At 43.2% G+C, this 12,432-nt stretch overlaps 1 protein-coding gene across 2 annotated transcripts in view; it reads right to left on the bottom strand.

The window, feature by feature from the left end:
- SLC23A1 (solute carrier family 23 member 1) overlaps positions 1 to 12,432 on the bottom strand; it is a 419,817-nt gene that overhangs the window by 368,720 nt on the left and 38,665 nt on the right. The window contains exons 2-4 of one of the 2 annotated variants that reach the window (XM_044280914.1): positions 11,445 to 11,495; positions 11,139 to 11,249; positions 725 to 882 (exon numbers count right to left, since the gene is read on the bottom strand). In XM_044280914.1, coding sequence (XP_044136849.1) covers positions 725 to 882; positions 11,139 to 11,216 — 236 coding nt within the window. In that variant the 5' untranslated portion in view covers positions 11,217 to 11,249; positions 11,445 to 11,495. The remainder of the gene's footprint in view (positions 1 to 724; positions 883 to 11,138; positions 11,250 to 11,444; positions 11,496 to 12,432) is intronic. The other variant, XM_044280913.1, reaches the window with a different exon arrangement.

The raw sequence follows: 12,432 nt of genomic DNA, 5'->3' as shown, positions 1-12,432 counted from the left end.
TTTAAACAGTACAAATAATTTCAAATATTATTTAAATTGTATTGAAATATAATCGTCAAATTGTTCAAAAGCTTGCTAATTTAATACAGTGGTCCTTCAAGTAACAATATTTCAGCTTGCATTAGCTTTTCCTAGGCCATAGTTAAGTAAAACCTAACTTAACTTACAATGGCACAAGCAGTGATAATCAGAGCATAAATATTTAATTGGTAAAACAACTGTGATTGGCTACAGTGAAAAGCCAATTAAATTTAGAGCAAGAAGATCAAATCAGTGCATCCACTATTAGGTCTATTTTCCACCAATTAGATGTGCAGCTTGGCCGTTCACTGTGGCCAGTCACAAATTAGTTCATACTTCCACCAATTCTCCACTGCTACCATTCCACTGCCCTCTGCTAGGTTCTACTTCCTGGTCACTCTCGACAGAGTATATGCCTGCACCTTTGGTAAAGCAGGTCACCATTGTGGCCAGTGATTGGTTGAGAAGACATTTGCTATGTATAGAAAGGCACCAGGAAGCATAGACCAGCAGGAACGGGAAGCAGCTGAACACAAGCGGCAGGATTATGCAAGATCCTGTAGCGCTCCTGTCCTCAATATATAGTTGATTAACCATAGAAACAAAGTGGATATTTAAAGTGGCAAAAACAGCATCAAAAAAGCATGCACTTATTGCACTATAAAAGTCTTGAAATATCTCGGAATAAGACAAGATAGCGTACCTTACACCAAATGTTGTCTGGATAAATGTAGTGATTCCTACACATGTAAATATTGTTCCTATAAGCTGGCTTACAGTTTGCTGGTCATTTCCAACACAAAGAGCATTTGCTAGAAGAAATGGTATAGCTATCGTCCCACTGAAGCATGTCAAGTAGTGCTGCAAAATAGTAAAACGGTGCACATTTTAATTGTAACTTCTATAGTCTTCTTCACTTTATTTCACTGATAAATAGGAAAATCCATACTTATTGTGAGGACTACATTAAACAGATGGAAAAACTGGGTAATTGCCCTTAGCTCTTCGCCACCTGGTGGCCTATTTAAAATTATGCAAACAATTAAAAATTATTAGTTGAAAGAATATACCGGTACCTCTTCTGGGCCTGCAGTGTGCCCAAAATAGAAGTTTATGGGGTTTGCCATATTCAGGAGTAAATGCCTTACAAACTGTGGGGTACTTTTTTCTTGTTCAATCTTGGGCTAAAACAACATTTTATTGGAACAAATGTAGTTTTTCATCTTCACGGCCAAATGTTTAAAAAAATGATATGCCTCTGGGGTCCTAGCAGTCACTACACTACTCAATAAATTTATTAAGGGGCAGTTTGGGGGGTTTCTACTCCAGGGATACTTCAGGGTCTCTTCAAATATGACAGTGCCCAAATACTTTTCCAGAGAAATCAGCCCTCCAAAAGCCTTCACTTCTGAGCCCTGTGGTGTGCCCATAGAGCAGTTTACAACCACATATGAGGTATTGCCATATTCAGGAAATAATGGGTAACTAATTATAGGGTGCTTTTTTTCATCTTACCACTTGTGAAAACAACAAATATGGGGCTAAAGCAACATTTTATTGGAAGATAGTAAATTTAAAATTTTCACAACCAAGTATTTCTAAATTCTGTGAAATGCCTGTGGGGTCAATTCTCTGTCACCCCTCAATAAATTCCATGATGTGTACAGTTTCTAAAATGAGGTCACTTTTTGGGTGTTTCCACTCCAGGGGTATCTCAGGTTCTCTTCAACTGTGACAATGCGCCCAAAAACTGTTCCAGAGAAATCTGCCCTCCAAAAGCTATATGTTGCTCCTTCTGTACTGAGCCCTGCGGTCTGTGCATAGAGAAATTTTCAACCAGCTATGGGGTCTTGATGTATTCAGGAGAAAATGGGTAACTCTTTGTGGGCTGCATTTTTTCATCTTACCACTTGTGAAAATGAACAAATTGGGGGGAAAGCAACATATTATTGAACATTTTTCATTTTCACAGCCATGCATTTCTGTGGGGTCCAGGTGCTCAGTAAATCTGTAGTAAATTCCTTGATGGGTGTATTTTCTAATATGGGGTCACTTTTCGAGGGTTTCATACCTCAGGGTCTCTTTGAATACAACATGGCACCCAAAAACCATTCCAGCAAAATTTGCTTTCTGAAATCCATATGGCACTCCTTTCCTTGGTTTATAACCACTGTGGGGATTCACTCTGGTAAGCAGGGTAAGCGGACACAGTGCAGAGGCACAAAACAGTTCTTAAACACAAGTTCAGTGTTTATTCACACAAGCTGGTTAACAAAAACAAAAGTCCTGATGCTCAATTCACACCATGCCGTGGGTACATCTTAAGAAGGTCCAGTCCTGGTGTTTAATTCACACCGTGTTGCGGGTACCGCGGAAGAGGGACAAGTCCAGGTGTTCACCAACCTGTCCTCCCAGACAGACCCCAAGCCGACATCAAGCCACAGGCCTCACACAAACCACCTACTGCCATCCAGCCGGCATTTTTAAAAAAGTCAGCTGTCAACAAAGCCCAGATTGGCATATGAGATCCAGTCCGATGCTTGATCTCATCTTGGTGTCAATCAGTCCAGTAGCTCATACTTGGAGGAAAATACCTTCCTCTCCACACCAGACCTTTCACTGTGTCACACCACATATAGGGTGTTTCTTTAAATTGCAGAATCAGGGTAATAAATATTGAGGGTATTTTTACTGTTAACTAGAGATGAGCGAATTTCCAGTTATGAAATTTGTTTGCGATTCGTTTACTGGCAAAAGGTGAATTGCGTTATGGATTCCATTACCACAGACTATAATGCAATTCTATGACGGAATGCATAAAGGAATGACTTTAGAGGCATTCCGTTATTCATTCCGTCATAATAGAAGTTTATGGGCTGCATAACGTATCCATCCCGTTTCTGTTATGCAGGAGAGGATTCCGTTATGCATTTCATCATAGAATTGTGTTATGTTCCGTGGTAACGGAATCCATAATGCAAATATGAGATTCGCTCATCTCTACTGTTAACCTTTGCCGTGCTACACAAAAAATGTGATTAACATAGAAAATCTGTAAAAAAAATAAAAAATAAAACAAAAAAAAATGAAATTTTTAAATGTCACCTCCATTTTCCTTTAATTTTTGTAGAACACCTAAAGGGTTTACAAAGTTTGTAAAATCCGTTTTGAATAATTTGAGGGGTGTAGTTTCTAAAATGTGGTCATGTACAGGTGGTTTCTATTCTATAAGCCCTTCAAGATCACTTGACTAAATTGATACTTAAAAAGATTGGTCCTTCAAAGTGCCTTCAAAGTGCCCACCCCTTTAACAGTGACTTCCACAGTGCCCACCCATTTAACAGTAACCTCCACATTGCCCGCCCCTTTAATAGTGCCCACCCCTTTAACAGTGACCTCCACAGTGCTCGTTCATTTAACATTGACCTCCACAGTGCTCCCCTTTAACAGTGACCTCCACAGTACTGAACCCTTTATCAGTGACCTCCACAGTGGCTGCCGCTTTAACATTGACCACCCCTTTAACAGTGACCTCTACAGTGCCTGCCCCTTTAACATTGACCACCCCTTTAACAGTGACCTTCATAATGCCCCCCCTATAACATTGACCACCCCTTTAACAGTGACCTTCATAGTGGCCGCCCCTTTAACAGAGACCTCCACAGTGCCTGTCCTTTTAATAGTGACCTCCACAGTGCCTGCCCCTTTAATAGTGACCTCCACAGTGTCTGCCCCTTTAACAGTGACCTCCACAATGCCCACCCCTTTAACATTGACCTCTACAGTGCCCGCCCCTTTAACAGTGACCTCCACAGTGCCCACCCCTTTAATAGTGACCTCCACAGTGCCCGCCCCTTTAACAGTGACCTCCACAGTGTCTGCCCCTTTAACAGTGACCTTTATAGTGGCCGCCCCTTTAACAGTGACCTTCACAGTGCCCTCTCATTTATCATTGACCACCCCTTTAACAGTGGCCTTCATAGTGGCTGCCCCTTGTAAGGGATCGTCTCTTATTCGGGGGTCATTCTAACAGAATTAGCTTCATAAACACTGGGTTTCAGGTCCAAACAGTACGATTTTATTTTACACTCTTCATACACAACGTGGCATAAAACAAAAGCCTGCCCGTCTGGGCTCTACCTAAACATAATAAACATAGTTTTCCTAACTCTGCTATACGATAGCGTTCCCACATGGAACCAGGTGTGGCTTACCCCAGACATACAGTCCACCAGCCCTCAGGCTGTAACAAATGCAGTACCTTTGGAGGGGGTTGTGGTCTAGCAGTCCTCCCGACTCTGACCTTTCAATGCTTGTTTCCGGGCGTCGCTGAGTCCCCCAAAGTCCAGGCTATTGCATAGCCTCATGGCCCCTCAGCCTTGCCTAGCTGAGACCACACTGACAGAGCCTTACTAGGCCTCTGTCTGCATACTCTACAGAGTGAGCCACACCCAATTCCAGAAACCAGATTAAATGAAATCCCTGGACGTGAGCATGCTCTGAATCCGAGGCTGGAGCATGGCGAACAGGCACCCACCCAACACATTGCCTTTTCCCAGTAAAAGCCTGCCCTGAAATAGCTGAACCAGCTACACTATCTATATGGTGTCCCCCAACTACTTTATTGGACCCCTTGACTGGGACTTTTAGTCCACCAAGTCCGGGCCCCTTGGTGACACGCTCCTGGTGCAAACAACACCTCAATGTTCACATTCCCACACCCTTTAACAGAGATCTCCACAGTGGCCGCCCCTTTAACATTGACCACCCCTTTAACAGTGACCTTCATAGTGGCTGCCCCTTTAACATTGACCACCCCTTTAACAGTGACCTTCATAGTGGCCGCTCCTTTAACAGTGACCTCTACAGTGCCCGCCCCTTTAATAGTGACCTCCACAGTGTCTGCCCCTTTAACAGTGACCTCCACAATGCCCACCCCTTTAACAGTGACCTCCACAATGCCCGCCCCTTTAACAGTGACCTCTACAGTGCCTGCCCCTTTAATAGTGCCCACCCCTTTAACAGTGACCACTCCTTTAACAGTGACCTCCACAGTGCCCGCCCCTTTAATAGTGACCTCCACAGTGTCTGCCCCTTTAACAGTGACCTCCACAATGCCCACCCCTTTAACAGTGACCTCCACAATGCCCGCCCCTTTAACAGTGACCTCTACAGTGCCTGCCCCTTTAATAGTGCCCACCCCTTTAACAGTGACCTCCACACTGCTTGCCCATTTAACATTGACCTCCACAGTGCCCCCCCCTTTAGCAGTGACCTCCACAGTACCTGTCCCTTTAGCAGTGACCTCCACAGTGGCTGTCCCTTTAACTTTGACCACCCCTTTAACAGTGACCTCCACAGTGCTTGCCCCTTTAACATTGACCACCCCTTTAACAGTGACCTTCATAGTGGCAGCCCCTTTAACATTGACCACCCCTTTGACAGTGACCTTCATAGTGGCCGCCCATTTAACAGTGACCACCCCTTTAACAATGACCTCCACTGTACCTGCCCCTTTAACAGCGACCTCCACTGTACCTGCCCCTTTAACAGTGACTTCCACAGTGCCTGCCCCTTTAACAGTGAACTCCACAGCGCCCATTCACTTAACAGTGAACTCCACATCGCCCGTCCGTTTAACAGTGGCCCCTGCCCCCCATGCATGGAGCAGTGTAGTTGTGCCATCATAAGTTATATCACTGAATAGTTAAGGACCTGCAAACTGCTAAAACCTGTGATCAGTTGTAAATGGCAGTTCAGATTTAAGTGAAAGGCTTGCTGGCTTCTATTGGCTAATGCAGTTCATTTTTTGGGAATATCTCAGGAACTGAGACCCGGTCTAAAACTTTCCCGGACACCTGATGTACCTGTGTGCTAAATTTGGCAAAGATCAGTCTAATCGTTTGGTCGCGCATAAACTCATTTTATATATATATATATATATATATATATATATATATATGATATTATAAAATATGTAAATATATTATGGCTAAAACATCAGTAGTAGTTTCCCACATATTATGCATTTACATATATCATATGTTGGTAAGGCTGATTAGTCAGCCTGCATTTGTGGGAGGGGCGGAGGCTCTTCAGATATGAGCCACACCCTCACTCACAGGCGTGTGTTCTCAGGTGCACGGCTGCATGTCACCTTGTCCGTCCAGGTTCAGCCACGGCTGATACTATATGTTATTGTCTTGTTACCTGGATCGCTCAGGCTGAGTTAAATGTTATGTGTTACCTGGATCGCCCAGGTAGAGTTACATGTTGTATGCCTCCTGAATCGTCCAGGCCGCGTTAAATGTTGTATGTCACCTGGATCGTCCAGGTACAGCCACTGCAGATCACGGCTATGTCATTTGTCTTGTTACCTGGATCGCCCAGGCCGAGTTAAATGTTGTATGTCACCTGGATCGTCCAGGCCGCGTTAAATGTTGTATGTCACCTGGATCGTCCAGGCCGCGTTAAATGTTGTATGTCACCTGGATCATCCAGGCCGCGTTAAATGTTGTATGTCACCTGGATCATCGCCCAGGTTCAGCTACTGCAGATACCATGCTATGTCATTTGTCTTGTTACCTGGATTGCCCAGGATAAGCTAAATGTTGGGTGACAATTGGACCGTCAGGTTCAGCCGCTGCTTATACTACGCTATGTCATGTTTTGTTGTTAGAATAAGTCTCTGCCATACCCCACTCTATCGGTATATCGGGTTTACTCTACTCGCACCCAGAGCTGCGTTCACACGTCCTATACTACTACAGGTTCTTTCCAGGCCCATTTCAAGAACTGCATTCATGTCGCTGTTACATCTATGTTATGCTCCGTTCACAACCAGAGCTGCTGTTATACCAAATTTCATGCTCTGCTTATACCCAGAGTTGTGTTCACACTTATACTGCTACACCAGGTCGTATACCCCACTCACTAAAGCCGCTTTCCATGTCTGCTGTCACATCACGTTAATATTCCGTTCACATCCAAAGCTGCGTCCGCATGTCTGCTTTTACATCTTGTCCTATACTATACTCACTGCTAGAGCTGCGTTCACGTGTCTGCTTTCGCATCACGTCAATACTCTGCTCACTTTCAAATTGCATGCAAACGTCTGCTTATACTATGCTTTTCATGTGCTACCCATACTGGGAGCTGCGCCCATTCCATGTTTTTTAGGTACCACTCACATCCAAAGCTCCATTCACCCATTTTCTTGTTACCTCATGTTGTACTCTGCTTCCACTCAAAGCTGCATTCTCCTGTTCATTGCTATGTCATGGTTTTACTCAATAGTCTCACCGGGGCAGTCTGCACCCACCGCTCTGGTTCTTTAATCCTGGTTCATATTCACTCAGACTGGTCTCCTTTTACTTCTGGTTTGTATTCACTTAGATTGGTCTCCTGCCCCAGTTCACCAAACAGCTCCTCAGCGGAGGTCACTGGGCCAATAGGAGTAGGTTTCCTGCTATGTTTGCACAAGCTGTTCATTTGTTTGTCACAATAAGAGACTTCTCTTAGCGAACTTGCAATGCCTCAGGCTCTTGTTTTTCTCCCATCTCTGTTTCAATTTCATGTTTAAGTTTTATGGTTCGCGGTGGTTAGTGTTATGTATGCACGTGCTTTGGATTTATAATGTCTATATTTTCAACGCCTGTTGGCAGTTATGTTCCTTAGGCCACCTTGCCAATCCAATCATTCAAGTCTCTGCATATCCTATCAGGTCTGGCTTACGTTTTAATTACTTATCGTCACCGCAACGTCATCCCTCTGGCCTTATGATTGATCCGGCCTTATGGCTCCGGGGGCCCCTTGACTGTTTTTCATGCCATATGAGTCTCGCACGCATGGCTTCTTCCATATGAGTCTCGCACGAATGGCTTCCTCCATATGAGTCTCGCACGCATGGCTTCCTCCATATGGGACTCACACGCATGGCTTCCTCCATATGGGACTCACACGCATGGCTCCCGCCATAAGGGACTCGCACGCATAGCTCATGCCATAAGGGACTCGCACGCATGGCTCCCGCCATAAGGGACTCGCACGCATGGCTCCTGCCATAAGGGACTCGCTGGAGTGACTACAACCACATTAAAATCGGGTTTTGGACAAGGTTCAGCACTTCCTCACGGTAGAAGATTCGGATAGTAGGTCGGTCTTCACGTCTCAAGCGTTAAAACAATTCTCAGGGGCACACAGAAGAACAACGCGCGGACCACGGCTAGCAGATAGCTGTTGTCTGGGGAACTATTCAAGGATTCTCTTCCTATCTACATAGTTATTTTGGCCCTCATCCCTGCATAGTCTAGGCAGTTAGGTTTCGGTCCCACGATCTCCTGAGGCTGGGGCATTGCCAGTACTCGCACTAGAACCAAAACTTTACAAGGTTCAGTTGGTTTTCATGATCCATTTCACAATGTATTCCCGGTCCTCCTTTCCGCTTTGGGGCAGTATCCGCAATATTGAGCATCATGTCTCTGGCCTTGTCATCCACAAGATGGGTTGTAGGTCTCCTTCTGGCCTTGCCTCATACACCCCAAATTTTTCGCTCTAGATCCCTGACACCTTGAAGTTGGTATGGGGATTGGTTTGCACAAGCCATTAGAGTTACTTTTCTACCCTACTTGGCTTGGTTTTTGCCCACTTACAGGCCTACCCACGATCATGGCTTAGGGCACACAACAAGCCATTTAGTCAGGTCAGCTAAGACACACCTAGCTGGGTTAGGTTGTTCCCGTTGTTTCTCTCCTTAGGGTTCTTTGGATATCTCTTGGCCGTAGCCATGACCACAAGTTGGTAAGGCTGATTAGTCAGCCTGCATTTGTGGGAGGGGCGGAGGCTCTTCAGATACGAGCGACAGCCTCACTCACAGGCGTTTGTTCTCAGGTGCCCCACCCTCCCTCCCTTATCTTCTCATTTCCACAGGGTATGCCCACTTACAGGCCTACCCACGATCATGGCTTAGGGCACACAACAAGCCATTTAGTCAGGTCAGCTAAGACAAACTTAGCTGGGTTAGGTTGTTCCCGTTGTTTCTCTCCTTAGGGTTCTTCAGATATCTCTTGGCCGTAGCCATGACCACAAATATATATATACAGTACAGACCAAAAGTTTGGACACACCTTCTCATTCAAAGAGATTTCTTTATTTTCATGACTATGAAAATTGTAGATTCACACTGAAGGCATCAAAACTATGAATTAACACATGTGGAATTATATACATAACAAAAAAGTGTGAAACAACTGAAAATATGTCATATTCTAGGTTCTTCAAAGTAGCCACCTTTTGCTTTGATTACTGCTTTGCACACTTTTGGCATTCTCTTGATGAGCTTCAAGAGGTAGTCACCTGAAATGGTCTTCCAACAGTCTTGAAGGAGTTCACAGAGATGCTTAGCACTTGTTGGCACTTTTGCCTTCACTTTGAGGTCCAGCTCACCCCAAACCATCTCGATTGGGTTCAGGTCCGGTGACTGTGGAGGCCAGGTCATCTGGCGCAGCACCCAATCACTCTCCTTCATGGTTAAATATCCCTTACACAGCCTGGAGGTGTGTTTGGGGTAATTGTCCAGTTGAAAAAAAAATGATGGTCCATCTAAACGCAAACTGGATGGAATAATGGAATAGCATGCCGCTGCAAGATCCTGTGGTAGCTATGCTGGTTCAGTATGCCTTCAATTTTGAATAAATCCCCCAACAGTGTCACCAGCAAAGCACCCCCACACCATCACACCTCCTCCTCCATGCTTCACGGTGGGAACCAGGCATGTAGAGTCCATCCGTTCACCTTTTCTGCGTCGCAAAAGGACACGGTGTTTGGAACCAAAGATCTCAAATTTGGACTCATCAGACCAAAGCACAGATTTCCGCTGGTCTAATGTCCATTCCTGTGTTCTTTAGCCCAAACAAGTCTCTTCTGCTTGTTGCCTGTCCTTAGCAGTGGTTTCCTAGCAGATATTCTACCATGAAGGCCTGATTCACACAGTCTCCTCTTAACTGTTGTTCTAGAGATGTGTCTGCTGCTAGAACTCTGTGTGGCATTGACCTGGTCTCTAATCTGAGCTGCTGTTAACCTGCGATTTCTGAGGCTGGTGACTCGGATGACCTTATCCTTCGCAGCAGAGGTGACTCTTGGTCTTCCTTTCCTGGGGCGGTCCGCATGTGAACCAGTTTCTTTGTAGCGCTTGATGGTTTTTGTGACTGCACTTGGGGACACTTTCAAAGTTTTCCCAATGTGTATCCACCTGACTTCTCCACAACGCAACTGATGGTCCCAACCCCAATTATAAGGCAAGAAATCCCACTTATTAAACCTGACAGGGCACACCTGTGACGTGAAAACCATTTCAGGTGACTACCTCTTGAAGCTCATCAAGAGAATGCCAAGAGTGTGCAAAGCAGTAATCAAAGCAAAAGGTGGCTACTTTGAAGAACCTAGAATATCACATATTTTCACACTTTTTTGTTATGTGTATAATTCCACATGTGTTAATTCATAGTCTTGATGCCTTCAGTGTGAATCTACAATTTTCATAGTCATGAAAATAAAGACAACTCTTTGAATGAGAAGGTGTGTCCAAACTTTTGGTCTGTACTGTGTATATATATATATATATATATATATATATATATATATTATAGTAATTACACAATTTTTACAAGAAAAATCTAAAATATATCAATTTAATTTAGCCTCTATTTCTGAAAAGTTTCTGTCGGGATTCACTCACAACCTTCTACATTATAGTCCAGAATGTTAAAATGTTAACCACTACACTATAGAGCTGCGTGGCCAGTTACTTAAAAAAAAAAAAAAAAAAAAAAGAGACTTCTGCTGTATAGGAATACTTACTAAACACTAAAATACCACATCCTAGATCTCAATTAATGAAATATTCCATTTGCAAATCTTTATTCATTACATAGTGGAATGCGTTGAGAACAATAAACATGATCAATGTAAATTAAAATTAATATCCCATGGAGGTTTGAAATTTCAAGCAGTCATTAACCCCCAAGCAAAATAAGCTTCTGTTGTTTATTGAAGGTACCTCTACTGTATACAGCACCAGGAATTACTACACATTACCTGTAAAATAAATAATACTGTACCTGCAATCCGAGGAAAATGCAAAGATACCAAGGAGGAACATCTTCAATTTTGTATAGCATATCAAATTCTGATTTCATTTCTGTAGTTTCAAATGATGGATTGTCATCCTTCTGTGAAGTAAATGGTTTATAGAAAATACAGTCAGCAAAACATTGAATGTCCACTTCAACTGTTTTACATTACATATATTTTTTTTTTCTTACTAAAATAAGGATTAGCACATTAGAAGTTACAAATGAAGTACATCGTTAGGTTTGTGCTTATAGCCTGAAATTAAGAAGATATAGAAACAGATCTAAACTGACCCATTAGACTTGGGTTGCTTGTGAATTTGAGAGTTCACTTGGTCTAAAGGACTGCAATTTGGAAAAAAAAATCTAATTAGAATTTCTCTGCTTTTAAGACAGATAATAATACTTCATAAAATAGTTATTAACATTAACCATATGTCTACTTTATGTTGGCATCATTTTATTCTTTTAGGACTTTAGGCTGCTGCCACTACTACTGGCTGAATTGCTGATGCTGCTACTACTGCTACCCACATTTTGGTACACACAGATTATTAAATTGTCCTAGCAAAATTGCAAGTGTTTTGTAATTTAAAGGCAGAGAAGCAATTAAAGCAGTAATAAAATTTTAACACAAGCTAAAAGTTTAACTGATATTCATATAACATAAATCTCTATCTACCTATTAGGGGGTGGGAGGAAAACTAAGATACATATGGGGTATTTCCATAAACTGCAGAATCAGGATAATAAAAAATATTGAGGTTTGTTTGGCTATTAACCCTTGCTGTGTTACATGAAAAATCCATCGAAATGTAAAATCTGCAAAAAAAGTGAAATTTTCAGATTTTCCTTTAATTCTTGTGGAACACCTAAAGGATTAATAAAGTTTGTAAAATCTGTTTTGAGTAATATGGGGTCACTTTTTGGCAATTTCCACTTATAGCACACCACGTGCCATGGTAAACCTAGGGACCCTAGGGACCCCGCCACTGCAGCACGGGGTCCTGATGGGGTAAAACAGGGACCAGGGATACCGTGCAGACCCTTTAGATGGCATTGTACAGCATTGAACACATATATTTAAAGGGTTAATCTGCCTGCTTCTGAGTTTTCACCAATGCCTGTGGCTATATCAGCAACACAGTAACAGCCGGACTCTTGCCACTGATCATGTAAGCGTAGCTCCTGCACCCACCCAATCAACATGCAGAACATACAGTATATGCCACTGGCCTTTTAGACACTGCCCACAGTGCCATACATGTATGCTGCAGACTGC

This window comes from Bufo gargarizans, chromosome 2 (assembly GCF_014858855.1).
Source record: "Bufo gargarizans isolate SCDJY-AF-19 chromosome 2, ASM1485885v1, whole genome shotgun sequence".
Lineage (NCBI taxonomy): Eukaryota > Metazoa > Chordata > Amphibia > Anura > Bufonidae > Bufo > Bufo gargarizans.
Note: the sequence above shows the minus strand (reverse complement) of the source record. Positions and strands in the feature narration are given on the sequence as shown.